The 21,798-nt window shown below is 40.3% G+C and overlaps 1 protein-coding gene across 1 annotated transcript; it reads left to right on the top strand.

Annotated features, from left to right (window-relative positions):
* Positions 1-5,994: 5,994 nt before the first annotated feature.
* Positions 5,995-21,488, top strand: CTSC (cathepsin C). Its single transcript, XM_026044181.1, has 7 exons — positions 5,995-6,154; positions 6,285-6,430; positions 14,078-14,244; positions 14,807-14,962; positions 16,529-16,644; positions 19,887-20,018; positions 20,413-21,488. The coding sequence occupies exons 1-7, from the start codon at positions 5,995-5,997 to the stop codon at positions 20,913-20,915; spliced, it is 1,380 nt and encodes a 459-aa protein (XP_025899966.1). The 3' UTR covers positions 20,916-21,488.
* Positions 21,489-21,798: the final 310 nt, after the last annotated feature.

Below are 21,798 nucleotides of genomic sequence, written 5' to 3'. Positions count from 1 at the left end.
ATTTCCCTGGTTTTGTTTGGCTTAAGATGATGCRGCTGTGTTGCTGTCAGGATTACTGCTTTTCGCAGCCATCCAATTCCTCAGCTGAATGTACACACACATCCTAACTTGTTGGACATATAAAATGCTCCAGATTAATTTAGCTTTTCTGATTTACTCTTCTCCGTTCWCAACAATGAAAATAATACAGCTTGCCTAACTGGTATGTGGATAATTATTTCAGTTTTGTAAAAAAGATTAAAGTGTTTGTACATATTGAGTACTTGGATGGAAACACTGTCCATATAGGTGATCTGCTCATTCTGAAAACTGGCATTTTCTCTTCAGAGGAGGCAACTTTGAGAAAGTCTGCTGAATTTTGCAGTTTCCTTTACCTCCTTTTACAGAATCATGGGACTGGAAGGATTTCCAAGAGTCTGTCCAGTTCTCCGTGATGGGATCACCTTTGTCTGTTATTCCCCACAGATGTTTGTTCAACCTGTTCTTTGGCCTGTAAGAACCCAATTTCAGATTCCTCAACCTCCACAGGAAATCTATGCCTGTTCTCCCTTATCATTAGAAATGTTTTTCCGGTGTCTGAGCTATTATTTCAGGTTTTGGTGTAGGCGAACGTCCTCCAGGATAGGCTGGATGTGCTCAAAGGAGATTCTTCTGACTCTAAGAAACTCCAATATATTCTTCTGGGAGGGTCCAAGTTGGACCCAGGCATTCATTTAAGACTTTGTTAGTGCTTTGACATATTCCATATTCCACAGATTTAAATACCTCAATGGATRCAGACTTAACACTTGGTTTTCTCTGTATTAAAACTTACTGAGCTCCAGGCAGTTTTGGAGTTTGGAATTTTCATGTTACTTTAATTACAGCAATATTTCCTATTACGCTGCCCTAATTGTAAAATCAGCTGGGTATTTTAATAGCGGCTTAATCAAAATGTAATTAGCATTGTTATTTTAATGGTCACTACAATAGGCAAAACAAAAGTCTCAAAGAAGTCTCCACCCAAATTTCCCAACTTTGCAACAATAGCTCAAATTCAACATTGCAAAAATTAAGAAAGGATTTTCCAGGAACAGGAGGAATAAAACCACACACATGCATAGAGTCTATTTAGTCAAGTATTCTGTGTATCACCTTTCAGGAAAAAAAAAAAAAGTAATAAATTATCGAGGGACAAATGTCAGACAGACTGACTGAAAGGTGATATTTACACTGGACTCCTGGGATCAGATGAATCAGATTCCACTATGGCTTGTGTCCTTGCACCAGCGCATAGGAAGGCCAAGGCTCTGCTGACCTGCTTCTAAAGTGCAGAGCTTGAGMTGCCTGGGAGGGATGCAAAGGCCCAGCTCAGTGAATTCACACAATTAAAGTATCTTCCCAACCTTCTGCTCTTTTTCTACTCCCTTCTACTCCCCTTCCTTTTTTTAAATACACTTTTATCAGTTTCCCTTTGCATGTCCCCATGCTGCTCTGCAGATGTTTTTGCTGGCGCACCCAGAACTGCACTCTGCAGCATGGGGAGAGGAATGATGCTCCTGGTCAAAGAACACRCTAGACCATTAAATCACACTCAGCTTGTGTTAAAATTCCTCCCCAGTATTACTTATTATTGYCATTATTATTATTATTAAAGCTTTGGAGAGTGGTAGTATTTTAGAAAGCTAACTTTGTGWCAAGTAGGAAAAATAATTTTAAAAAAAGTCTGTTGAGCAGATTTGAGGAAATATGCTGGCTGTTTCTAAAAGGAAGTATATCAGCAGACTTCTTCCACATTTCTTTGTTGTTTGTTTATTTATTAGTTTCAGAATAAAACATGTTTGAAAAACAAACAAACAAACAAACAAACTAAAAAACATCCTGGAAAACTCTTGCTTCCTGGCCAGCTACATCCTTCAGTGATATATGTAGATATCCTGGGCAAAATGTTCTCCATATAATTTGGATAGATTTCAACAAGTTGAAATGGCAGTAGAGTTTGCTAGTGTTGTCAGAGCTTATAAGTGGTGGTGAGTCCCGTCTCTACATGCCTCATATACACACTGGACAAATCATCCTGATAGTCCTATTTATAAAATTAATTTCTACAATTACTAGCAACAGTTTGAACTGTTTCAGACAGCTTAGTCTTCACTTAAGTTACTGTWTTAAAGGTGTAGCAAATACATCTTAACTACCTCCTCCTAGAAAACAGCCGAAAGGAAGGCTCATCCACTGGACGAGCTCAATCACGCATAAAGGTATATAGTACCAAGCTGGTTTAAGTACCCTGCAATAAAATCACTGCTTAAAATTTATAGTGAGATAATGACTGTGCATGAATTAATGCTCTGGAAAATAAGTCTTTGACTACAACTCTCTATTTTTTACAGGCRTATAATTATCATGTTGCTCTTGCAGAGAGCCATCCACAAAACAACAATTTTGTGGACAAAACAACTCTTAGTAAGGAATTAATATCAGAGACTAGAGAGGACTAGAAAAATGCTAACATTCTTGCATCTTCCCAAATTACAAATCAGACAAAAAAAAAAAAAAACCTCTAAATCCCACATTATGTTTAGATTCTGTATTTGTTGCTATTCTTTTTGCCACACTGCGCTAACAGCTTCAGTTGCAGTAGGGAAGATGTGCTGCTGTGGTCAGCACAGTTTATAAGAAGAGAAATCAGTCTTTATAGGACAGATATATCTAAAATAGTTGGTAGGTTTTTGTGCACAAGCACCTTGTTTTCAGTTCTTTTTTGTCTGAAATCAACTTTGTGTGAAGCAGTCTGGGCACATCACCATCACTTTGTGCTTTAAAATTGCAGATAGGCCATTAGTACCGAGGTCATCCTTGGCTCCCAGACTGSAGAACTGGCCAGACTGATTAACAATCACTTTTTATTTGTTTATTTGTTTTCTCACAAGATTGTTTTCTGTGCAGCAAATCTTTTCCTCACATCAGCACCCATACGGTCACACAAAACTTCTATTTGGATAGTCAGTGGTTGGTCAAAGTGGCCAAGATTGAGAAAGGCAAGAGATAAAAGCTTAATTGTCAGTCATTCAGTATGTAGTGAGCCAATCTAAAAGTTTATCAGTTGCCTTACAAAAGGCACCAATGAATATCAAAGCTTTGGCAGGGTTAGTACCAGACCACTCCCTATTGGAGACAACTGCAAGCCACTGAACTGACTTGACCACTCTGCAGCACTTTGCCCTCAGTCTCATGATTTTTGTAAAACGGTTGTAAAACATGGCTCAGGGAGGTGAGATAATCGACACCATTCCTGTTGCAGAAGACCAGACACCTTGCGTGAAATGATCAGACCGAAGTTTGTCACTGAACAAAGAAAATGTCCCATTCTACGTGCACACTGGCGCTAATTTAAGGCCAGATTTCACTGCCAGTGTGTGAGGAGGGGAGGTTGCTACAAGGAAATAGTTCACTCAGAATTACGGTTGGAAACAAGGGAAAAGGATTTCCACTTTGCTCAAACAGGCAGAACAAACTGCAGCTGAAGGGGCACGTTGAGTGCCAGGGCAGAATTGAGCTCAACAGGCCAGGCTGAATTTGAGCTAACCTGCTTCGTTTCAGTGAGGGCTTTACAATCAAATCATGTAAGCCTTGCTATTTGTGCTATCTGCGAGAATCTACTGGGACTCCAAAGCAATCAAAAATAAAGCAACAGGTTTTTGAACAAATGACTGGAGGCAGTGCTTAAAAACTGAAATCAAAAACTGAGGTTCAAAGCACATTCCACATGTGAACAGGCAGGAATATCCAACTAGTGTAATGGGAAAGAGATAACAATACCACAGACATTTTCTGTTCCTGCATATAAAATGTGAAGAACCGAAAGACAGACTTTTCCCTAAGATTGCTGGGAATTTTATTTTTATTATTTTTGTTTTTTGAGAATATAGAATTAATAAAACCTTGCTGGAAAAACACACACACACANAAAAAAAAAAAAGAGAGAGAGAAGGAGAGACAGGATCATGTGAAGACATGATAAGACATTCTCAATAGATAAGCTTGATTTGAAACAGGAAGGCACAGGCCAGTCTAGCAAAATGTAGCCAGGACTAAGGAAAAGAAAGACACACAGAAAGATTGAGAAAGAAATTAAGAAATTAAAAAGTTAAGAAAGGAAGAAAGTGAAAGAAAAAACTTGCAAATCCTAGAGCTGTTCTTTAACGTTCATAACAACACTGCCAGTCAATGCAATCTCACTGAACTGAAGCAGCGTTAGTTTTCCTGCTTGTAAGACAGTGGAAATTCCACTTACTCTACTCTGCCTATCAAGTTAATGCTTCAAGATACACTCAAGCATGTTCCAAAACAAAGGAAATATATTTCTTTGTATCTTTGCCGCCTTGAGCAAGAGCATATATTAGCTGGTTGTTCTAACATTCTGCAAGATAACGTTAGGCTAATCCCTCAGCAGAAGTTCAAAGCAATAAAAGCAAAATGATGGCCCTAATGTAAGTGATGTATCACTTGAAATTCCTCAAAATTATGGATGCAGTTCCAATCTTTGGAGTTAAATCACTGTAAAAACATTTTAGGACTCCTCGAGTTTACTTCTGGTTTAGCTCAGAAGTGAGTTAGTTAAAACCAAGCTTCTGAAGTCAAAATGAAGAGATTTTCACCAGTTTAAGGAGGTTAAACTCCTTCCTGTAGTTAAACTAATGCTTTATTTTCAAAACCCCCGGTTCCCCTGAATGGCTTTGCTGTCTTTTTTTTGTTTCGTTTTGTCTCTCTTTTTTTAAGCCTTGATCATACATATTATTTTGAGGTTGTGAAAGTAAACACATTTTGAACATGGAGACACAGTGAAACAACAAGCACTCCCCATGCCCACTCAGTCATGCACCGGCTTGCCCTTGGAGCCTCATGCCCTCCTCCATGCCAGCAGAAACATCTCTGCCCTGTAACAGCACTGGTCCTTTGCAAAGACCCATGATCTTGCACAACCCCAAGGCTTCTTTCTGCCTTCTGGGGGAACTTTGTCTTTCAGCCAGGAAGTGGCCTGGGGGCGGTTGCCACTTTGCTAAAGGGGTTTGATGCCTCTCTGTGCAGGCCCAGACCCACGTGATTTCCCAGCCATGACCCACAGCTGCTGTGGAAACTCTGAGTCACTTAGTGCTGCTGAAACCCACAGCAAGAAAAGAAAACTCAGCTTCATCCTAGCTGCACCTAGCTGCAAGGTGGTCCCTAAAATAAGGTGATCAACCCCCACCCCCTTGCCTCTTTTTGAGACTAATTTCTCTGCATATGAAGGCTGGTCTGGGGCTGAAGACAGGCCAGGAGTTCTGGGGAAGCCCTATGGAGTTTGGGAAATCCTGCGGATGGCAGGACACCTTGGTGAAGAGGATAACCTTTGGAGGGATATTCTGCAGGGGAGGAKGATGTTCTTCAGAAGAAAATGATCTGTGAGGAGAGTGGCATTTGGAGGGGCTTGCCCTCTTGGGAAGGTGGATGTCCTTTCGGGAGGARGCGGCCTTGGAGAGGACAACCTTTGGGGAAGATGAAGCTTTTCAGAGGAGCAAAGCCCATGGGGTGGGGGATGCCGTCTCTGAATGAGGGTGCCCTAGTGAAGGAGGACACCTTTTGGAGTGAGGACACACTTTGCGGAGGAGGAGGATGCCCTTTGGAAGGAGATGCCCTTGCAGASGGGCACAGCCTCAGGCGCAGGGAGAGAGCCTCCTTTAGCAGGGGAGAACACCCCTGTGGGCCGTGCACCACACACACAGCAGCCCGCCATGGCCTCCCCACGCCACAAACAACCAGGCCACCAGCAGCACGAGCTGCACCTCCATGAGCCACCCGCTCCTGGGACCGCCGGCGCGGCCTGGCCGCGACAACCCCGGCGGCTCCAACCAGCCCGGCCGGGGGCGGCTCGGGGGGCGGGGCCTCCCCGCCCCTTGCCCCCGCCCCTTGCCCTCTCCCCCTGCGCTCGCGGCGGTTGGCAGCCATTGGCGGCCGTTGGCGACCGTTGGCGCCATGGGSCGGTGGGCGCTGGCGGCCGCGGCGTTGGCGGCGCTGCTCGGCGCGCTGCGGGCCGACACGCCGGCCAACTGCTCCTTCGCGGACCTGCAGGGCACCTGGGAGCTGCGCGTGTGGCGGGGCAGCGGCGGCCGCCACAGCAACTGCTCGCAGCCCGGTGAGAGCGCGGCCGGGCTCGGGGGGCCGCGCGGGAGGCGCGGCGGGAAGGAGCGGGCTTAGCGCCGCTGGCGCTTCCTGCTTAAAACTGCCCACTGCAACGTTTTGCTTTTGCTCTTTTYCTCTTGCAGGAACCGTGGAAAGGAAAGTGGTAGTGAGTCTTCAGAAAYTGGACGTGGCCCAGGACAGCCTGGGCAATTATGGCTTCTTCACTCTGATTTACAACCAAGGYTTTGAGCTTGTGATAAATGACTACAAATGGTTTGCCTTTTTTAAGGTGAGTTAACTTGGTGTTTTCTGCATCGTTGCCTATTGGAAGAACATCCTGTGCTCAGGCTTTACCCTAGTCACTAAAAGCCATAGTGGAATGGTTCATTTGGTTCTCCTTGGCCTGAATAGTGAAACAAATGACATAGTATACAGAAAGACTTGTAAGCCCCTGGGTAGGGAGAAGAGGGAAGGAATAGATATTTATGTTGCACATAAGGCATTTTCTGAGAAATATCACAAATGCTGATGTTTTCCGTTCTGCCTATGCCTACAGTGGTTGAAGGCCTCTGTGAAGTTAAGTTTTGCAATTGCCTGGGGAAAAAAAGATCTTTCGTTTTCTTCCTGGCATCTTAGATCTCATTGAAACATTGTTTTTAATCTTCTTTCTCATTTTGAATTAAATTACTGAAAGACAAGTGCTACTTAGCAGTGTTATGAGTGTGGTAAAGTTATAGTTGCCTTTTTTGTTGTTTTGTTTTTTTTTTTTAATCTTTCCTACAAAGTGTTCTCAGGTACAGGGAAGACATTTCCACTGTAAAGAGACCATCCACTCTCCTCACTGAACACTTCCTAGGAGCTTATTCCGCAGTCATATTCCAAAATACTTTGTAGATCTGTAAGAAATCTTCCTGCTAGTAAAATTAATATTCTTTACAGATGTGCATGGCAAGTTAGCTCAGACGTCAACAGGGTCTGTGAACACCTGCTTCTCTGTTATTTTGTGACCTAATCTTGCCTCTAGTTTTGCATGATCTGGTGCTGGTAAATGCCCAAGTTTAAAACCTCACCCTTGGCTAGTGGCAAGGAGAGAGATGAAATGTTTCTTCCTTCAAATAGGCCTCCTGGGAGCCACAGCAGCTACTTTAAAATTGGTATTTTTGTATGTTAGCAGAAGTAAATGGTACCCTCTCCCAGGAAAGCACTAACCATAGTCTCCCAGGAAAGCACTAACCATAGGAATAATAAATAGTGTATGAGGTTTTGACTTTACTGCAGCTTCCTCCTTGCCTGTCAGAGCCCATTAAGCAGAAGGGAAAGGGCAATTTAAGTGGTTATTTTTTAAGACTTTAACAGTGAAGTTGCTTATGTGCACTTATCACRGAAATTTTTTAATTTAAGATTTCTGCATAAGAGATTCTTGTAGTTAAACAAGAGCGAAGTTTGAGAACACAGACGTTCTTGAATCTCTGCAAGGAAGTGGCACTAACTTATCCTTGTGGGCACTCCTGATTGGATTGGCAGATGATACAAGGAAAAACTGCAAATGCTCTAGACCCACCTGGATGCCATGTGCTCTAGGTGTCCCTGCTGAAGCAGAGGAGTTGGACTAGATTATCTCTAGAGRTTCCTTCCAACCTCAACCATTTTGTGATTCTGAGACTGTTCTAGTCTGAAAGAACTGCCTCTGAAATTTCTCGTGCTGAGACGCTTCCATAATTCCCCAGTGTAGGAGCCCTGCCTCATGAGCAATGAGGTGTTACTGCCTCTCTGAGAGTAGTGGAGCACTGTTTTAAGTGTTTTATGTGTGAACATAGGCCGGTGAACTCCAGCCTAGTGCATCAAGTTTGATGGGTAAAAGACAGAGTCATCAGTCAGTGCTATGTTTGGACTCAGGAGGATAACTGAACCAATAAACTGGGAATCTTCAGATTGCTATTTTATCCTGGAATGCAAAGTTGCCCCACAAACCAAGAAATTGATCAGCTGAGGCAAATTTTGATTATCAAACTGAATCTTGAACACGAGGAATTTAATTGTAGAAGTGACAAGTAGCTTGCTCCAGAAYGCAGAATTGTTTGCCCTATATTGAAGACATTTCAGAGGCCCTGCAGGCTTCGTTGCTGGCATGTATCCATTGCAAAATTAATCCCCAGAGGTTCAGCACTGACTAAGTGACTGATAAGCACTAAGATGATATTCTGTTCTYTGCAATTGAAGAGTGCTAAATGCATTGCTATGCAAGAGTGCTATTAAATAATATATGTTGGAGAAAATTTCTAGAGATCATGTAATCCATTTTACCATTCAGGCATATATTTGACTCATTCTGTTTTGAACAGCAAAAATGCAGGATACCCTGCTTATAAATGTCAAAAAAAAAAAATGTCTTCCATCATTTTCAGTTGAGTGGTTTCATCATTAGTTTTGCAGTTGATTTTGGAAAACATAGGAAGTCAGACTTGTGAGTAGCRGGGATTGCATCAGCAACTCACTTAAATTAAAAATATCTTTCCTCAAAGATTGCACAAGGAATATGGCCCAAGTCATATTGGCCCTTTYTGTAAAATCTCTCCTTGATGCTGTAAAGAAGATTACAGATTATGAAGGTGCAAGTATAATGGCTGAAAAGCACAGGAAAGTGCCCCATCATTTAATAAATACCTTGTTCCCCATCCCCACCCCTTCAAACTACTAGATGACTTTCTTAGGTTAGAACTTGATGTTCATCTGTAAAACTGTTAGTTTCACAACAGTCAGAGGGGCATGGAGGCAAAGAAATGATTCCTTATAGCCACTTAACCTTGCAATGTGTTTAGGTAGGCACATGTTTGCTTGTAGCCCAGTAAATATTGGATGACATGTGAAGCTGAACTACAAAATCCTACAAAATGTGCGCTCATGATATAGTAAACTATTATTATGGTTCCTTCAAATGCCGTTAGCACTCTTCTAGGACTTATTCCACCATCTTCTACTGCAGATCTTGGCGGAAAAATGTTATACTCAGCCAAGTGCACRTTTCTGAGGATTTTTGAGGAATGATAGTCTATTGCCTAATACCCTTTCAGGTGCAATTGGTAATTGCATTATCACAGACTTAGTTTGCTTGGTGTTGGTCATAATTTAGAAGCCCTCAGGAGTTATATAGAGTGGACAGGAATTCTAATTAGAGTGCTGTGTGCTTCCCTGGAAAGGAGCAAGAAGAAACATAAAAACAAGAGTATTGCTTAGCCTAGAGCACTACTTAGAGTATGAGAAACTATTAGATGATGTCTCTGGTATTCATGGAAAGGAAAAATAATTATCCRTGCGTGTCTTCCAGGTCAGATGATTTAGAGCAAGAAGGTGTAGAGGCATATATATATATTCATACAGAGGTATTGTCTATGATTTTGCCACTTCTTGAAGTTCTTCAGCATTACTCTGAAATAATTTTCCAGTGTTTCGGAGGTATCACTCAATTCTGGAATGACCTATCAGTTCATGTTGCAGTGTGTAGTGTGGTTGCTGGGAAAAAAAAAAATGGTTTTCTTTCTAGTGGATTGCGCCAGAAGAGCAAAGTTGTTTATCCTAGCAAAATTTCAGCAAATTAAACTGCTTACCACTTTATGAATATTATATAATAAGTAGATAGGAAGCAAAGCTTTAAAATTGTATCGTACTATATTCTTTATGTTCTCTGCTCTTCTGTACGAGGCTTACAAGTATCAGAGCAACAATATGGAAGGGGTCTTGCATGTCTTGTGCCACATAGTTGTGAATTTTGGCTTGTCAGGAAGGTGTTCATGCTCATAAAGTTCCAGTAGTGTTTATGTTGCAGTAAGGGTAAATTCTGTGGCTAAAGCCCATGTGGGCTGTCAGGACACAAGAACATCCTATTTCATCTACTAGGAGCTTTAACATCTTTTTCAGGTACTGCAATCAAACTGAGACTAAGCTACTAGGCTAAATGAACAGCAGTATTTTAGATAATATTTTTACTCTGCTCCCAATGTGAAGGGTCAGTTGGTATTAACTGAACTGGCATTGCATTTTTACTTAAAGAGGCAAGGTACTGGCTGCTAGGAGGAGTGTTGTTGGTCTGTCCAAATTGTGATTTTAACAGAGTCACTGTGTTTTCTGGGTGTAGATACAGGCCGTTAGATTAAAAAGAACCCACTGAAATTTACATTAGTAGYTTCTTGTTTTTCTAACCTACTTACTAGTCACCCCCTAAAGTTTTCTTAGGACCCTGCTGACTTTAAAGTTACTTGTTCTTATACCTGGAACTGTGGGGAAATAGCTTCCTGCAGCGAAGGGATGGATTAGGTGAGTGTATTGATATTTCTTTTTTCCTCTCCTAAATTTGCTTTAATAATTTATATGAATAATCCTTAGCAGTTTTTATTTCTGATTTGGGAGATTGAATTAGATCTCTAGAGGTTCCTTCAAATTTCTTAACCATTCTGTGTGGTTCTGTAGTCACTTTTTAACATAGACTTCTCTCTGTGGGCTCCAGAAATTAAATAGAGCATCYTACTTCATTCTTGCATTGTTGCTACTTGTAACAAGGAGAAGTTGCTCTGCTCTATATTTGGTTTGCATCACAAAAGACCAACTTGGTTGCTGTTTATGCGGGAACTTGTTTCTGCTCTTTATTTAATGTGTAGTGGTAGTTAGGCAGGGGACTATATGTGGATAAAAAGTGAGTCAGCAGAAGCTTGATTGTGTGCTTCTGATGATGTTTTAAGGATTCTGTAGGCCTAAACATGATAGAAGGCTTTCCTCGTGATGGCAAAAAAAAAGATGCATCAGCAGCTAGAGTGAGACTAGAAGGAAAGCTGAAGCTTAATTATGTGATTTGTCTGTCATATTTAATGTAAAATTATAACTTCAGAAGGAATTGATCATTTCTTGTTTTTTAATAATATTTATCCCGTTTAAGGGATAAAGCTTAAGGGGTGCTTTTTCTGTCCTTTGAGATGTCATATAGCAAAAAGAGTTGGGCATTTTGCACATTGCCACTACTTTGGATCAAAGAAAGAATTTGATTGTAGAGTATTCCCCTACTGAAGTCACAGAGCTTTTCCTGGCTGGCTTGGTGATATCTCACTCTTGTTTTTCCTCTTTCCCAGCAGAYCCAAGTTACGGCTACCATTTCCTTGCTGCAATAACCAACCTTGACAATTGGCAGTATCAAGGCCTAGGTTTCAGCATGTTCTATATAGACTCTGAATGCAATTTATTCAGAGCTGTTCATGCTATTTAATTCTGCTTGTCAATTGGAAGTTGATTTCAAGTCTGTCCTAGTTGGACTTGGCTAGCAAGATGCATTTGCAATTTCTTTCCCTGCAGTGTAAACTTGAAAGCATAAAYCACTGTACTGCAGAATGCTTTCTTCAACAAAACAAATGCATCTGTAGCTGACTTGCATTTTGYATTTGCTTGCATTTTATATCAGATAAAAAAATGCAGTGACTTGTTCGGATAATCTCATYTACTATAATTTAGCACTGCAGAGCACCCAAGTCTGTAATCCTAYTCAAATTAAGAATGTGCTTCCAAATTGAAATGCCTAAGCACATTTGTAAACTTAATGGCAAATGAGAGGCACATCTTTCCGACAGATTTAATGTATGTGGCAGTCCCTGCTCCTAGAACTTGGGTTTGCTTAAATCAGGAACAATAGGTATATAAGGTGATGGGGTAGCAGCTGCTATAGAAAGCATTACTAAGTTTGTTGTATTTGTGTCCGATAAGGTCTCTGTGCCCTTCTTGCTTACCTAAAGAGATTAAAAATGTAAAAACTTTAAAGAGCTATTTCTTCTAATGAAGGTGCAATTAGATTTGTTCATAATAACCTGCTCTTGGGAAAACTTTGGTACAGTTTAACAACAACAAAAAAAAAAACACATTGCCAAGCATAACTTGAAGTCTGTTGCAAATATTTACTTTTAAGGTTAATCTTTTCAAGTCTCAGAGCATGAACTGGAAATGTAGCTTGTAGTTTCTGCAGGAGTTATTGCAGTTTGGTTAGGTGCTTGGTTAGGGCTTACCTAATTGCTGTGCATGCAAGAATTTCATCAGCCTGCACTCGTGTGTGGCCTAACCACAGTTGTCTTTTATTGCTTTAGTCATTGAAACCATCATCATAAGATTAACTGCAAAGGAAATGCATGCAGCAGTTGTCCAACTGCCCCTGCTGTTTCCCTCCATGGCAGGAGACTGCTCTGCAGTGCATGGACATGATTGCGTGCAGGCAGCTCAGCTGGTTTTCATTCACTCTGGCATGTTAATGCAAAACTTTGAGTCAGTGGTGGTTCAGGAGTGGTATGACACGGAACTGGTGCAGCTGATGTGTTGGTCACATCCCTGTGTGACTGTTGTTTGGGGAGGCAGGTCACTAGAAACAGTACAGTCAGACTTGCCAGATCTACTCTGTCACAGCCCTTCTCTGGTCACAGGAAGTACTGTGTGTATTTTTGTACTGAAATACTGATTTGATGTATGCCCTCTTGGTCATAAGCAGTCTGTACCTGTTGTCACTTTTGTGTGTAGTGTATATATATGTTGTCACTTTTGTGACAACAATTTGTGATGCTATTTTGTTTCCTCTACATATGACTTGCTAGGTATTTAACACATATGTAGAAGTTAAGCATAAGTTTTTGGAGGTGTGTTTTTTATTTTTAGAAGTCATAGTCAGGACATGGGAAGCAAATTGGAATTTAATTTGCAGTTAGTTGCTGAAAATGCTCAGAGTTCCCCATTTCCTTCAACTAGATGTTATTAATAGGCTGTAGTCTCAAAGTCCTAGTTTTTCCCTTTTAAAGCAATTTAGTAACATTATGTTATCTATCATTCTGCAAAAAGATAGCTACTGAACTTTGGGGGATTGCTTGAATTGAACAGACTGGTTGAAAGTGGGTTTTTGTCCTTTACTGTTTATCTTAAAGTATTGCCCCTGAATTCCTCCTTTGTAGCTCAGGCTGTGTGTGTGAACTGACAGAACACAATAAAAAGAATATTGAATTCATTTGCCCCCCAAAATAGCCTATAAAACTTATGTGAATAGTCTGTCTTAAAAGTGCAAGAAGCCTAAAAACGGAAAAGGAGGTTTCTTGGCAGCAGGGGAAGGAGGGAAGCTGGTTTCAGTTAAAAAAAAAAAAAAANCAAGGTGCTGAGTAACAGGTATCTCATTACCTATTTTTCCGTAAATGTAAGTCCCAAATGTGTCCCACTCGTTATATATCAATGTAATCTCTTGTGCTAGTCAGGGTCTCCATCTGAATGTTGTAGGAAGTAGGCCTATTTTTTGAGTATCCTATGGTATCAAGTATTCATGTTCAAGGCAGATACTGATCAAGAAACACTGTGCTTGGACTTGTGTTAAACTRTGACAGCTGGACTTGTGTTAAACTGTGACAGCTTTTAGAAGGATAGGTAGGTGTTCATTTATAGTTACATGGAACCAAATACAATGTTCTCACTATGACTTATTGTAAGGTCAGTAACTTTTTGCTCATGTTAGTGTCTACATTTTCAGTGCTATTGCAAAGAAAGAAATGGACTTGTCCTTGGTATTTGGAAGAGTATAGTTCTTTCCTGCATTGTGCAAACTTATTTTGAGCTAGATGTCTTTGATATTTTTCTTAGAAAATAGCTTGTTAGTTGATACCAATACTAATGCCTGCTTTGTTGCTAAAAAGTATAAGCTGCAACCTGATTGTTGTAGCAAGTTGTTAGGGATCTGTTTTTTATACACATAATACTCTTTTTTTTTTTTTTTTTCTTAATCTTTATTTGTTTTCCATTTGAATGTGATGCCATTTGAGCTAGAGGCCACCAAGTGGCCTCTGAAGTGCATACCAAGAAGCAGCTGGGTGGAATAGGGACTACAGCTATGCTAGCAAATGTCTCTGTTCTAAACAAGTATAACCTCTTTACACTGCAGTACAAAAAGGAAGGCCAGAATGTGACCAGCTACTGTAATGAGACTCTACCTGGATGGGTACATGATGTACTTGGGCACAACTGGGCTTGTTTCAGTGGGCACAAGATTTCTTCCGCTTCTTCAGATGTTCATACAAACGAGCTGCCTTTCCAGAAACCTAGAGGAAGGTAAGTCAACAGATGAGTGGCTTGTCACTGAAATAAAACTTTTGGTAACTTTGCCTCAAGATTTATCCTAAACCCTGCAGACTAGTTTTGTGACTAGTTGAACAAAGTTAATACATTTGACCTGTATTATATGAAAGAGACCAGATTTGTTGCATTGTGAGAGCAGGAAGCTCTTCCAGRCTGTAATGCGTGATATTTCAGTTTAATCCCCAGCACTACCAGCATGTCCAAGGACAGGGAAGGATGTGCCTGCTCCTTCAGTCTCTTATTTTCAGCGATTTCTGTTAAGTCTGGTTGCARTTTCTGTTAGTCTGGTTGCTAATGTGACATTTCTAAAGGGGGCGATTGTATCTTTCTAGTTAAAGGCTGATTCAAATGCCAGGAGTCTAGCCTTGGATCCGATTACTGTATATCTCTTTATTAGTACCTACTGTAAGACTCTTTTCAGAATTAATACTGTTGACAAATATCATCTTCATATTTAGTTTGGAGAGTAGTGTATATATATCTTTTTCTTCAATCTCAGTCTTTCTGTTATTGTTTTGTTTGATTTCATTTACAGACTTTCAAGCAGACGTTATGTGCACAACTTTGACTTCGTAAATGCTATCAATACTCTCCAGAAGTCCTGGAGAGCAACAAGGTATGAAGAATATGAAAACCTAGCCCTGGAAGAGCTAACCAGAAGAAGTGGGGGTCTCTATTCCAGAGCTCCAAGGTACGAAGGCCTCTTGCTTTGCTCTAGACCCTCAACACTGCCACAAAGATGCTACTGTTTGTGCCAGCTCTTGCTAGCAGGCTTTTTGATTTGTGATTTGGATGAGTAATCATGTTTCAAGCTATTCTGGCTAATGTTTATGGAGTACCAATCTATTTCACTGTTTGTATGACTGTCCTAAGCATCTGTTATCTCAAAYAGCTGAGATGAATAAGGTCATTCGGCTTCTCATCATATGTGCAACAAAGAGGAGCAGTCTCAGTTCCTGTCCTGCACACCTGTGTACCTACCAGCTATTTGCCGTAGCCATAAGTTACCTTGGTTCAGCTAATTCATATTTTCAGTTAAAAAGCAGTGAAGCACATTTCCCTATTAAATATGAAGAGTGAAGATTTTCTGAGAGAAGCTCTTGGTTACTACAGCAATTTGTTTAGCCAGTGACCGGGGTCCCTTCCTCACTAGAGCAGAGTGGTGTGTCAGCTCTTTTGTAAAGTACTGTGAAGCAGCCCTCAAAGATTATTCTTTCATGTGCATGGTCGTCTTTTGCATCAGTAGTCTGAGAACTAAGAGCTGTTTCATCTGAAATTTCCCTTCTTGAATGCAATTTTACTTTTGCTTACCCCACCCCCTTGGCCTTTAACCTGATGCAACTTTGTGTAGGAATGCCACTGGCCTTTTCAAATGGCAACAATTTTATGTTTGCACAAAAAAACTTTTAATCAAAATTTCAGATCTATGTATGAGTATTATATAAACTATCATGGCTTCATCTTACAGAAAAATACTTATTAGGATACAGTAGCTAATGCATAAATCCGTTTGGAAGCGGACAGTGTACAGCATCATAACAGTATCTTGTCCTTCCATCTGCTCRTGCTTTATTAAGAGGCAACATAGCTGATGTCTGTGGAACAAGCATTGGATCACATGGATGCTTAATGCAGGATTCTCCTGACTTGCTGATGTATATAAGCATTGCTTGGCTGMAAGTGGTAGAAGAGGATTAGTAGCATTCAAAACTGTTTAAATAGTCACAGTGAAACTTGCTCCAGGGAAATCTTCTGGGGAAGTGGAACTACAGTTATTGAAGTGTTGATGTAAACCATGTAACTGTCTGTGTCTGCAATTAAAGTCTTTAGTTGCTGTCAGTGCATGCTGCCAAGGCAAGGTGCCTTCTGCAATCATAGATACCTTGCATATTTTATATTAGCAGAGAGGCAAAATAGCTCTTGGGGAGTTTTCCGCTGCAGTCAGCGAGTTACTTCAGCACTTTAAATTAGTTGAAAAGTATTTCAACCTGACTAGTTTGAGTGCTTCATAATATGGTTCCCTCTTGAAGGGATTTGAAATTCAGCATTCTACTGAAACTAATCTCTTGAGATTGATACCCACTCAGCATAGATGGAGACTATTTGAAATTGTGTAGCATGAAACGAAGCAACCAACAGAAGTCAGAAGATACTGATAGTGTAGTGTTTTGTTTTGTGTGTTTTGTTTTGTGTGTTTTGTGTTCTGTTTCCTTCCCTGGTGTGTCGTGTGTTATTCAAAGTGTATTCTCCTTTTTAGACCAAAGCCTGCACCCATAACACCGGAGTTGCTCAAAAAAGCTTCAAGCTTGCCGGAATCTTGGGACTGGAGAAATGTGAATGGTGTCAATTATGTCAGCCCAGTTCGGAATCAAGGTAAAAATTCCAAACTCTTTGAATGAAATTGTCGAGAGCTCCTTTGTTGTATTCTGTAGCTTGCTGTTAACATGAAAGCTTTCCATCCCACCTTGCCCTTGACAGATTGTATTTTTGCTAGGAGCACCCTGTGGAAACCAGGTGGGTTCTGGCTGGCAATGCCATGTGAAAATAGAAGGTGATACTGGTTTATGCAAACAGCCCTATCTTTTACTGGACAGAAAGCCAATTACTACAGTGCCATGCATACAGCCAGTAAGTTTTGTCCGGTCTCAGTCATGGCTGTCTGCACACTGACGGAACTGACATATAGTTGATTCTTCCAGTAATTCTTGTTGATGGCAAATTATCAGATAGCTTAAAAGTATTCTGATGGGTTTATTTTTATACTATTCTCAAATTTCATCAGTCCAATAACTTTAGGACTGACTTAGATGACTAGCTGTGAAAGGAGGTATTGAGTGTTATGAACAGAGTATGTACTGATAACTACTCTCCAAACCACCTTTTCCTGCAGTAGGGAAATATTTAGCTCAAAGTAGACCTAGGAGGATACAATTTTAGTGTATGTTTATGTCTCAGTGATGGGTGCTATTACAGCATGTGGTGTAAGAAATAYACTTTTGAATTAGCTAGCTCCATCCTAGAAACCAGATGTGGATTCAGTTAATATATCACTTCTCTACCATTTCTGAATAAATTTGCCTCTTTGTTAGCTTTCCAGCTAAAATAAATAAATAAATAAAGGTACCAGCTAGGTTTTTRGTAGTAGAAGGTGCATAGGAGTGTTATAGGAATTGTAGCTCACAAGTTGTCACCTCATATCACTTCACATCATGAAAGATGTCAGCAAGAAGTTACGTAGTCCTGCATAGGTACAGGTCTTGGACCAGTACTTTATTCTGATGTGAACCATGGATTCCAACAGCCATTTTGCCCAACTAAAGGAACACTCGATATTCATACTGTTTTTAATTGTTTCAAGCATCCTCTAAATGAGGAATGGTATGTTGCTTCCGTTAATAACGCCACCTATACTTTTTATGTAATCAGAGCATCTAAGCTGTATATGTTAAACACAGAATATTCGTTCTGTGCTGTTACATAGGAATTTTGTTTTCTTTTGAAGAAAACCCAAAATTGATTTTAAATGAAATGGTACTGTCGTAACAACTAAGTTTTGCTTATTGTAGCTTGTGTGATTTGCTGAGGCACTGGATACCGATGCTTAATTAAAACGATGGGRTTGAGATTTTTTGTTATACATACAAGTTACTTCTGAATAGAAAATGCCACGGGGAAGAAGGCCATAAACAGTATGATGCAAGTTGTCTGGTCTGTGTGGAGAGAATTGTATAAACWGGAAGATCATGCTTTCACAGATCTCTTGCATCCTTTTGGAGGTTCTAAGACTATCTCCTAGTCTTAGAACATCTCAAGAGAAATTCATCTGAAGCGCTTGAGAACTACAAAGAATCTACACTTTTCCTTTAAAATACCTTGAGGTGACAGGCTTCATGCAGCTAAAGTTGTTTTTGATTTAATTCACTGATAACGTGTTAGGATCACTGCTAGCATATCCTATACCCAGGAAAGCACAGAGTTAAGTTCAAGTTGTTTATAATGCAGTGACTGCATTACAGTAAAGCAAGCCTCAGAACCAGAAGGAAACAGAGTTAGCAAATTCTGAACTTCTGAGAGACAAAGAGATGTTCTTTGAAGATGCAGGCTTGTCATTGCTTGTAATCAGCTTTGCTGTCTGTTCCAATTACTGACTCCTGTGAGCTTTCTGTGGAGATCAAAATAGGTAGAAAGACTGGACAGAAGGTTCTTTTCCAAGTGATCTGTGTCCTATCGTTACTGCTCATAACATAATGATCTCATTCTACAGAGTCATTTGAATCTAATGCAGCTGAAGCTTTAATTGACACTAGAAGAGCATTTGCAGGAAGCCACGGAAATGCAATTATGCTGGTTCTCTCTTGAAAGTTAAAAATGTACCTATTGCATTAAAAACCTCTCATGTACCACAGCAGTGAGGGCAATAGTGAGACATCTCAGCATGTTCACTGTTTGCAGAATGAAAAGGTTGCATTAATTGTATTTTTTGACTTCCATTTTTTTTTGCATACAATGCTGAGAAAGGGGCATGGCTAATCTCAGATGCTGAGTAGGAGGCACCTTTTGCAATTTCAGTCAGCCCTGCTGGGCAAAGTATTCATGTACCAGCTGGTTTTGCCCCTTCTTTTCAGAGATACATCTAACTGAGGGAAGGTATAATTTCAAAGTCCTACTTTTATAATAACTCTGGTTTTATACACCCACACAGTTCAGTAAAAGTATTTTGTTTTGTTCAAGCTGCCCTCTTTTTCATAGCTCTGCAATATTGGACTTACCTGCTGTCAGGAAACATAAAGGAACTGGGCACCTTGGTGACAACCAGTAGATAAAGTCGTCTAAGTAATTGTCCTTCCCTGTGATGTTTGCTGTTCCACTTTGAAAGGTTCTTACTGTGTTACTGGAAATTTGCAGGAAGTAGAGAGGCATAAAAATAAGAAGCAAACCTTGCACCAAAAGTAAGGGGAATAATGAGTAAGACAACAGGAGTCAGACAGCAGAATTGGAAACTGCTTTTGAAAAGCCAATGTACGATTAAGCCCCTTTGGGAAGTAAGGGGAACAGGGAYGAAACCACTACATTAAACCTACCATTTAAACTCTTTGAGTTATTTTAGAGGTAGTTATGCAAGTAGTTTTATTTATTATAATATAGGTGCACTGATAAATTTAAACTATGTAGAGCAATATTCACAGCATTAATTTAAAATAGTTCACTGCCTCATGGCAGCTTGATTCTGTAAAAGATTGTAATCTGAGATGGGAAGTTATGAGCTTTCTCTGCCCTGTACCTGTATGCTCATTCTCAAGAGGGAACATAACTCTTAAATGATACAACTACGATATATTGAAGAGCCATATAGCATATAGTCTATTGTTCTGGAATAAACTCGGTGTTACTTAAAAAGCTTCTAAGATTTTATGTGTTTTAAATACGATTGCCTGCGTGCATATTTAAAGAAGTGGTGTGTTTTGTGTTTTTTTTTTTTCTTTTCCTCCCCCTCACTGAGTGTGTAACTTCTGATTCCTGAAAGCCAGTGTGTTACTTTCTGCAGTGGATTTGCATAATATTTGCTTCATGTGGAGGTGACATTTCTTATTCTTTTTTCTTCCTTCTCTCCTCAGCCTCATGTGGCAGCTGCTATGCCTTTTCTTCCATGGGTATGCTGGAAGCAAGGATACGTATCCTAACAAACAATACTCAGAAGCCAGTCTTTAGTCCGCAGCAGGTTGTGTCTTGCAGCCAGTATTCTCAGGGTAAGTACACTGGTATAGAAAGATTGAAACCAAATATCCTGAAGCATGTGGGGAGGAAGGATGGCAGAAAGAGCAAAAGCAATGACTAAGGCTCTTTGAAGGATAATATGCACACTATGACTTTTTTATCCATGTTCAGCTGATTGGTGAACATGATGTGTTTTTGGGAGCAAATGGAGGTGGTCCTTGCGTTATAGTCTTCCCACTATGGCTCTCCTGTGATGAGCAGATGTGTTTTGTGTGGCTATAACTAATATGGAATATTAAAGTTGCCTGAATAGCTTTAGTTGGTTTTCAATACTGTGTCCAAAAGTGTTACAGAAGATTTGAGTGGGAAAAGCTCCCATGTCAAAAATAATCACCAATGGTATAACAAGATATTTTGTCTGTTTAGGGTGCGATGGTGGCTTTCCATACCTCATTGCTGGAAAGTATGTCCAAGATTTCGGCGTTGTGGAAGAGGACTGCTTCCCTTACACGGCTGAAGATTCTCCATGCACTTTCAAGCGCAACTGCTATCACTATTACTCTTCTGAGTATCATTATGTTGGTGGCTTCTATGGAGGCTGCAATGAAGCCCTGATGAAACTTGAGCTTGTTCTGCATGGGCCAATGGCTGTTGCCTTTGAAGTTTATAATGATTTCATGCTCTATAAAGAGGGAATCTACCATCACACTGGGCTGCAGGATGACTTCAACCCTTTTGAACTGACCAATCATGCTGTCCTGTTGGTGGGCTATGGTAAAGACCCAGAAAGTGGTGAGAAGTTCTGGATTGTGAAGAACAGCTGGGGCACCTCATGGGGAGAGAATGGCTATTTCCGAATCCGCCGTGGCACTGATGAATGTGCAATTGAGAGCATTGCAGTGGCTGCAACTCCTATTCCAAAGCTATAAATGCAAAGATCCTCATCCAGTGCCTTGTCTGAGAAGCAAATCTCCAGCTGTAAAAACATACTGATTGTTAAAAGGGACTACAGCTCACATCTGTGCCCTGTCTTAATCGAGGGAGCTTTAAGAATTTTTCCAGAACAGGGGAAGCAATTTCTCCAATGTTAAGTGTGCACATTGGATAGCTTGGCTCTGAACACTGTGGACTTTTTTTCTGGAGTCTGACAGTAAATCATCTAGARTGCAATTGCCATTACAGTAACAGTGGTGATCGCTCCTCATCACTGAATATAAATCCTCAGTCAGCAGTTGCATTTCTTCCATGGATAACTTTGAACTTTAGATTTCATAGTTTATCATAATAATGGCTTCTCCATACTCTAAAAGGACACTGTAGTGCCTTCTCAAAATCAGGAAATTACTGCTATTTAAAATGTAAGTGTGCATGTGGGTGAGGGAATAAGCAATTATACTGATTAAAAGGAAATTTGTAAGGCTTCAAGCATTTAGCAAAAACYGCCTCTCAGGCCCTTATGACCGTAAAAATTGATTCTATATCTTGAACTGATACTGGATGTTTCTGGTCTGGATTTCATCACTCTGCTTTGTAATTAATTACCTCACAGTTCAATAAAAGTTACCTAACTCCTATAGGAGTTAATCTGTACGAACACTTGGTTGTTTATTTCTGTGACCTGTTCCAGATTTCGAACTTCTTGTAAGTTTTGTTGAGAGCTTCGCTTTAGTAGGATTTAGGGTAATGAGGAAGGACAATGAGGAAAGAACCAGGAATAATACAACTGAGGCCAAGCTTTTTTACAGCAACACCAAGCAGATTGTGTTGCAAAGTAGTAGTCTTTGTTGTAAATATAGATCAATTCGTTAAGTA

This window comes from Nothoprocta perdicaria, unplaced genomic scaffold (genome assembly GCF_003342845.1).
Source record: "Nothoprocta perdicaria isolate Ctin4 unplaced genomic scaffold, notPer1 scaffold_352, whole genome shotgun sequence".
NCBI lineage: Eukaryota > Metazoa > Chordata > Aves > Tinamiformes > Tinamidae > Nothoprocta > Nothoprocta perdicaria.
This window is presented reverse-complemented; position numbering and strand designations above follow the sequence as displayed.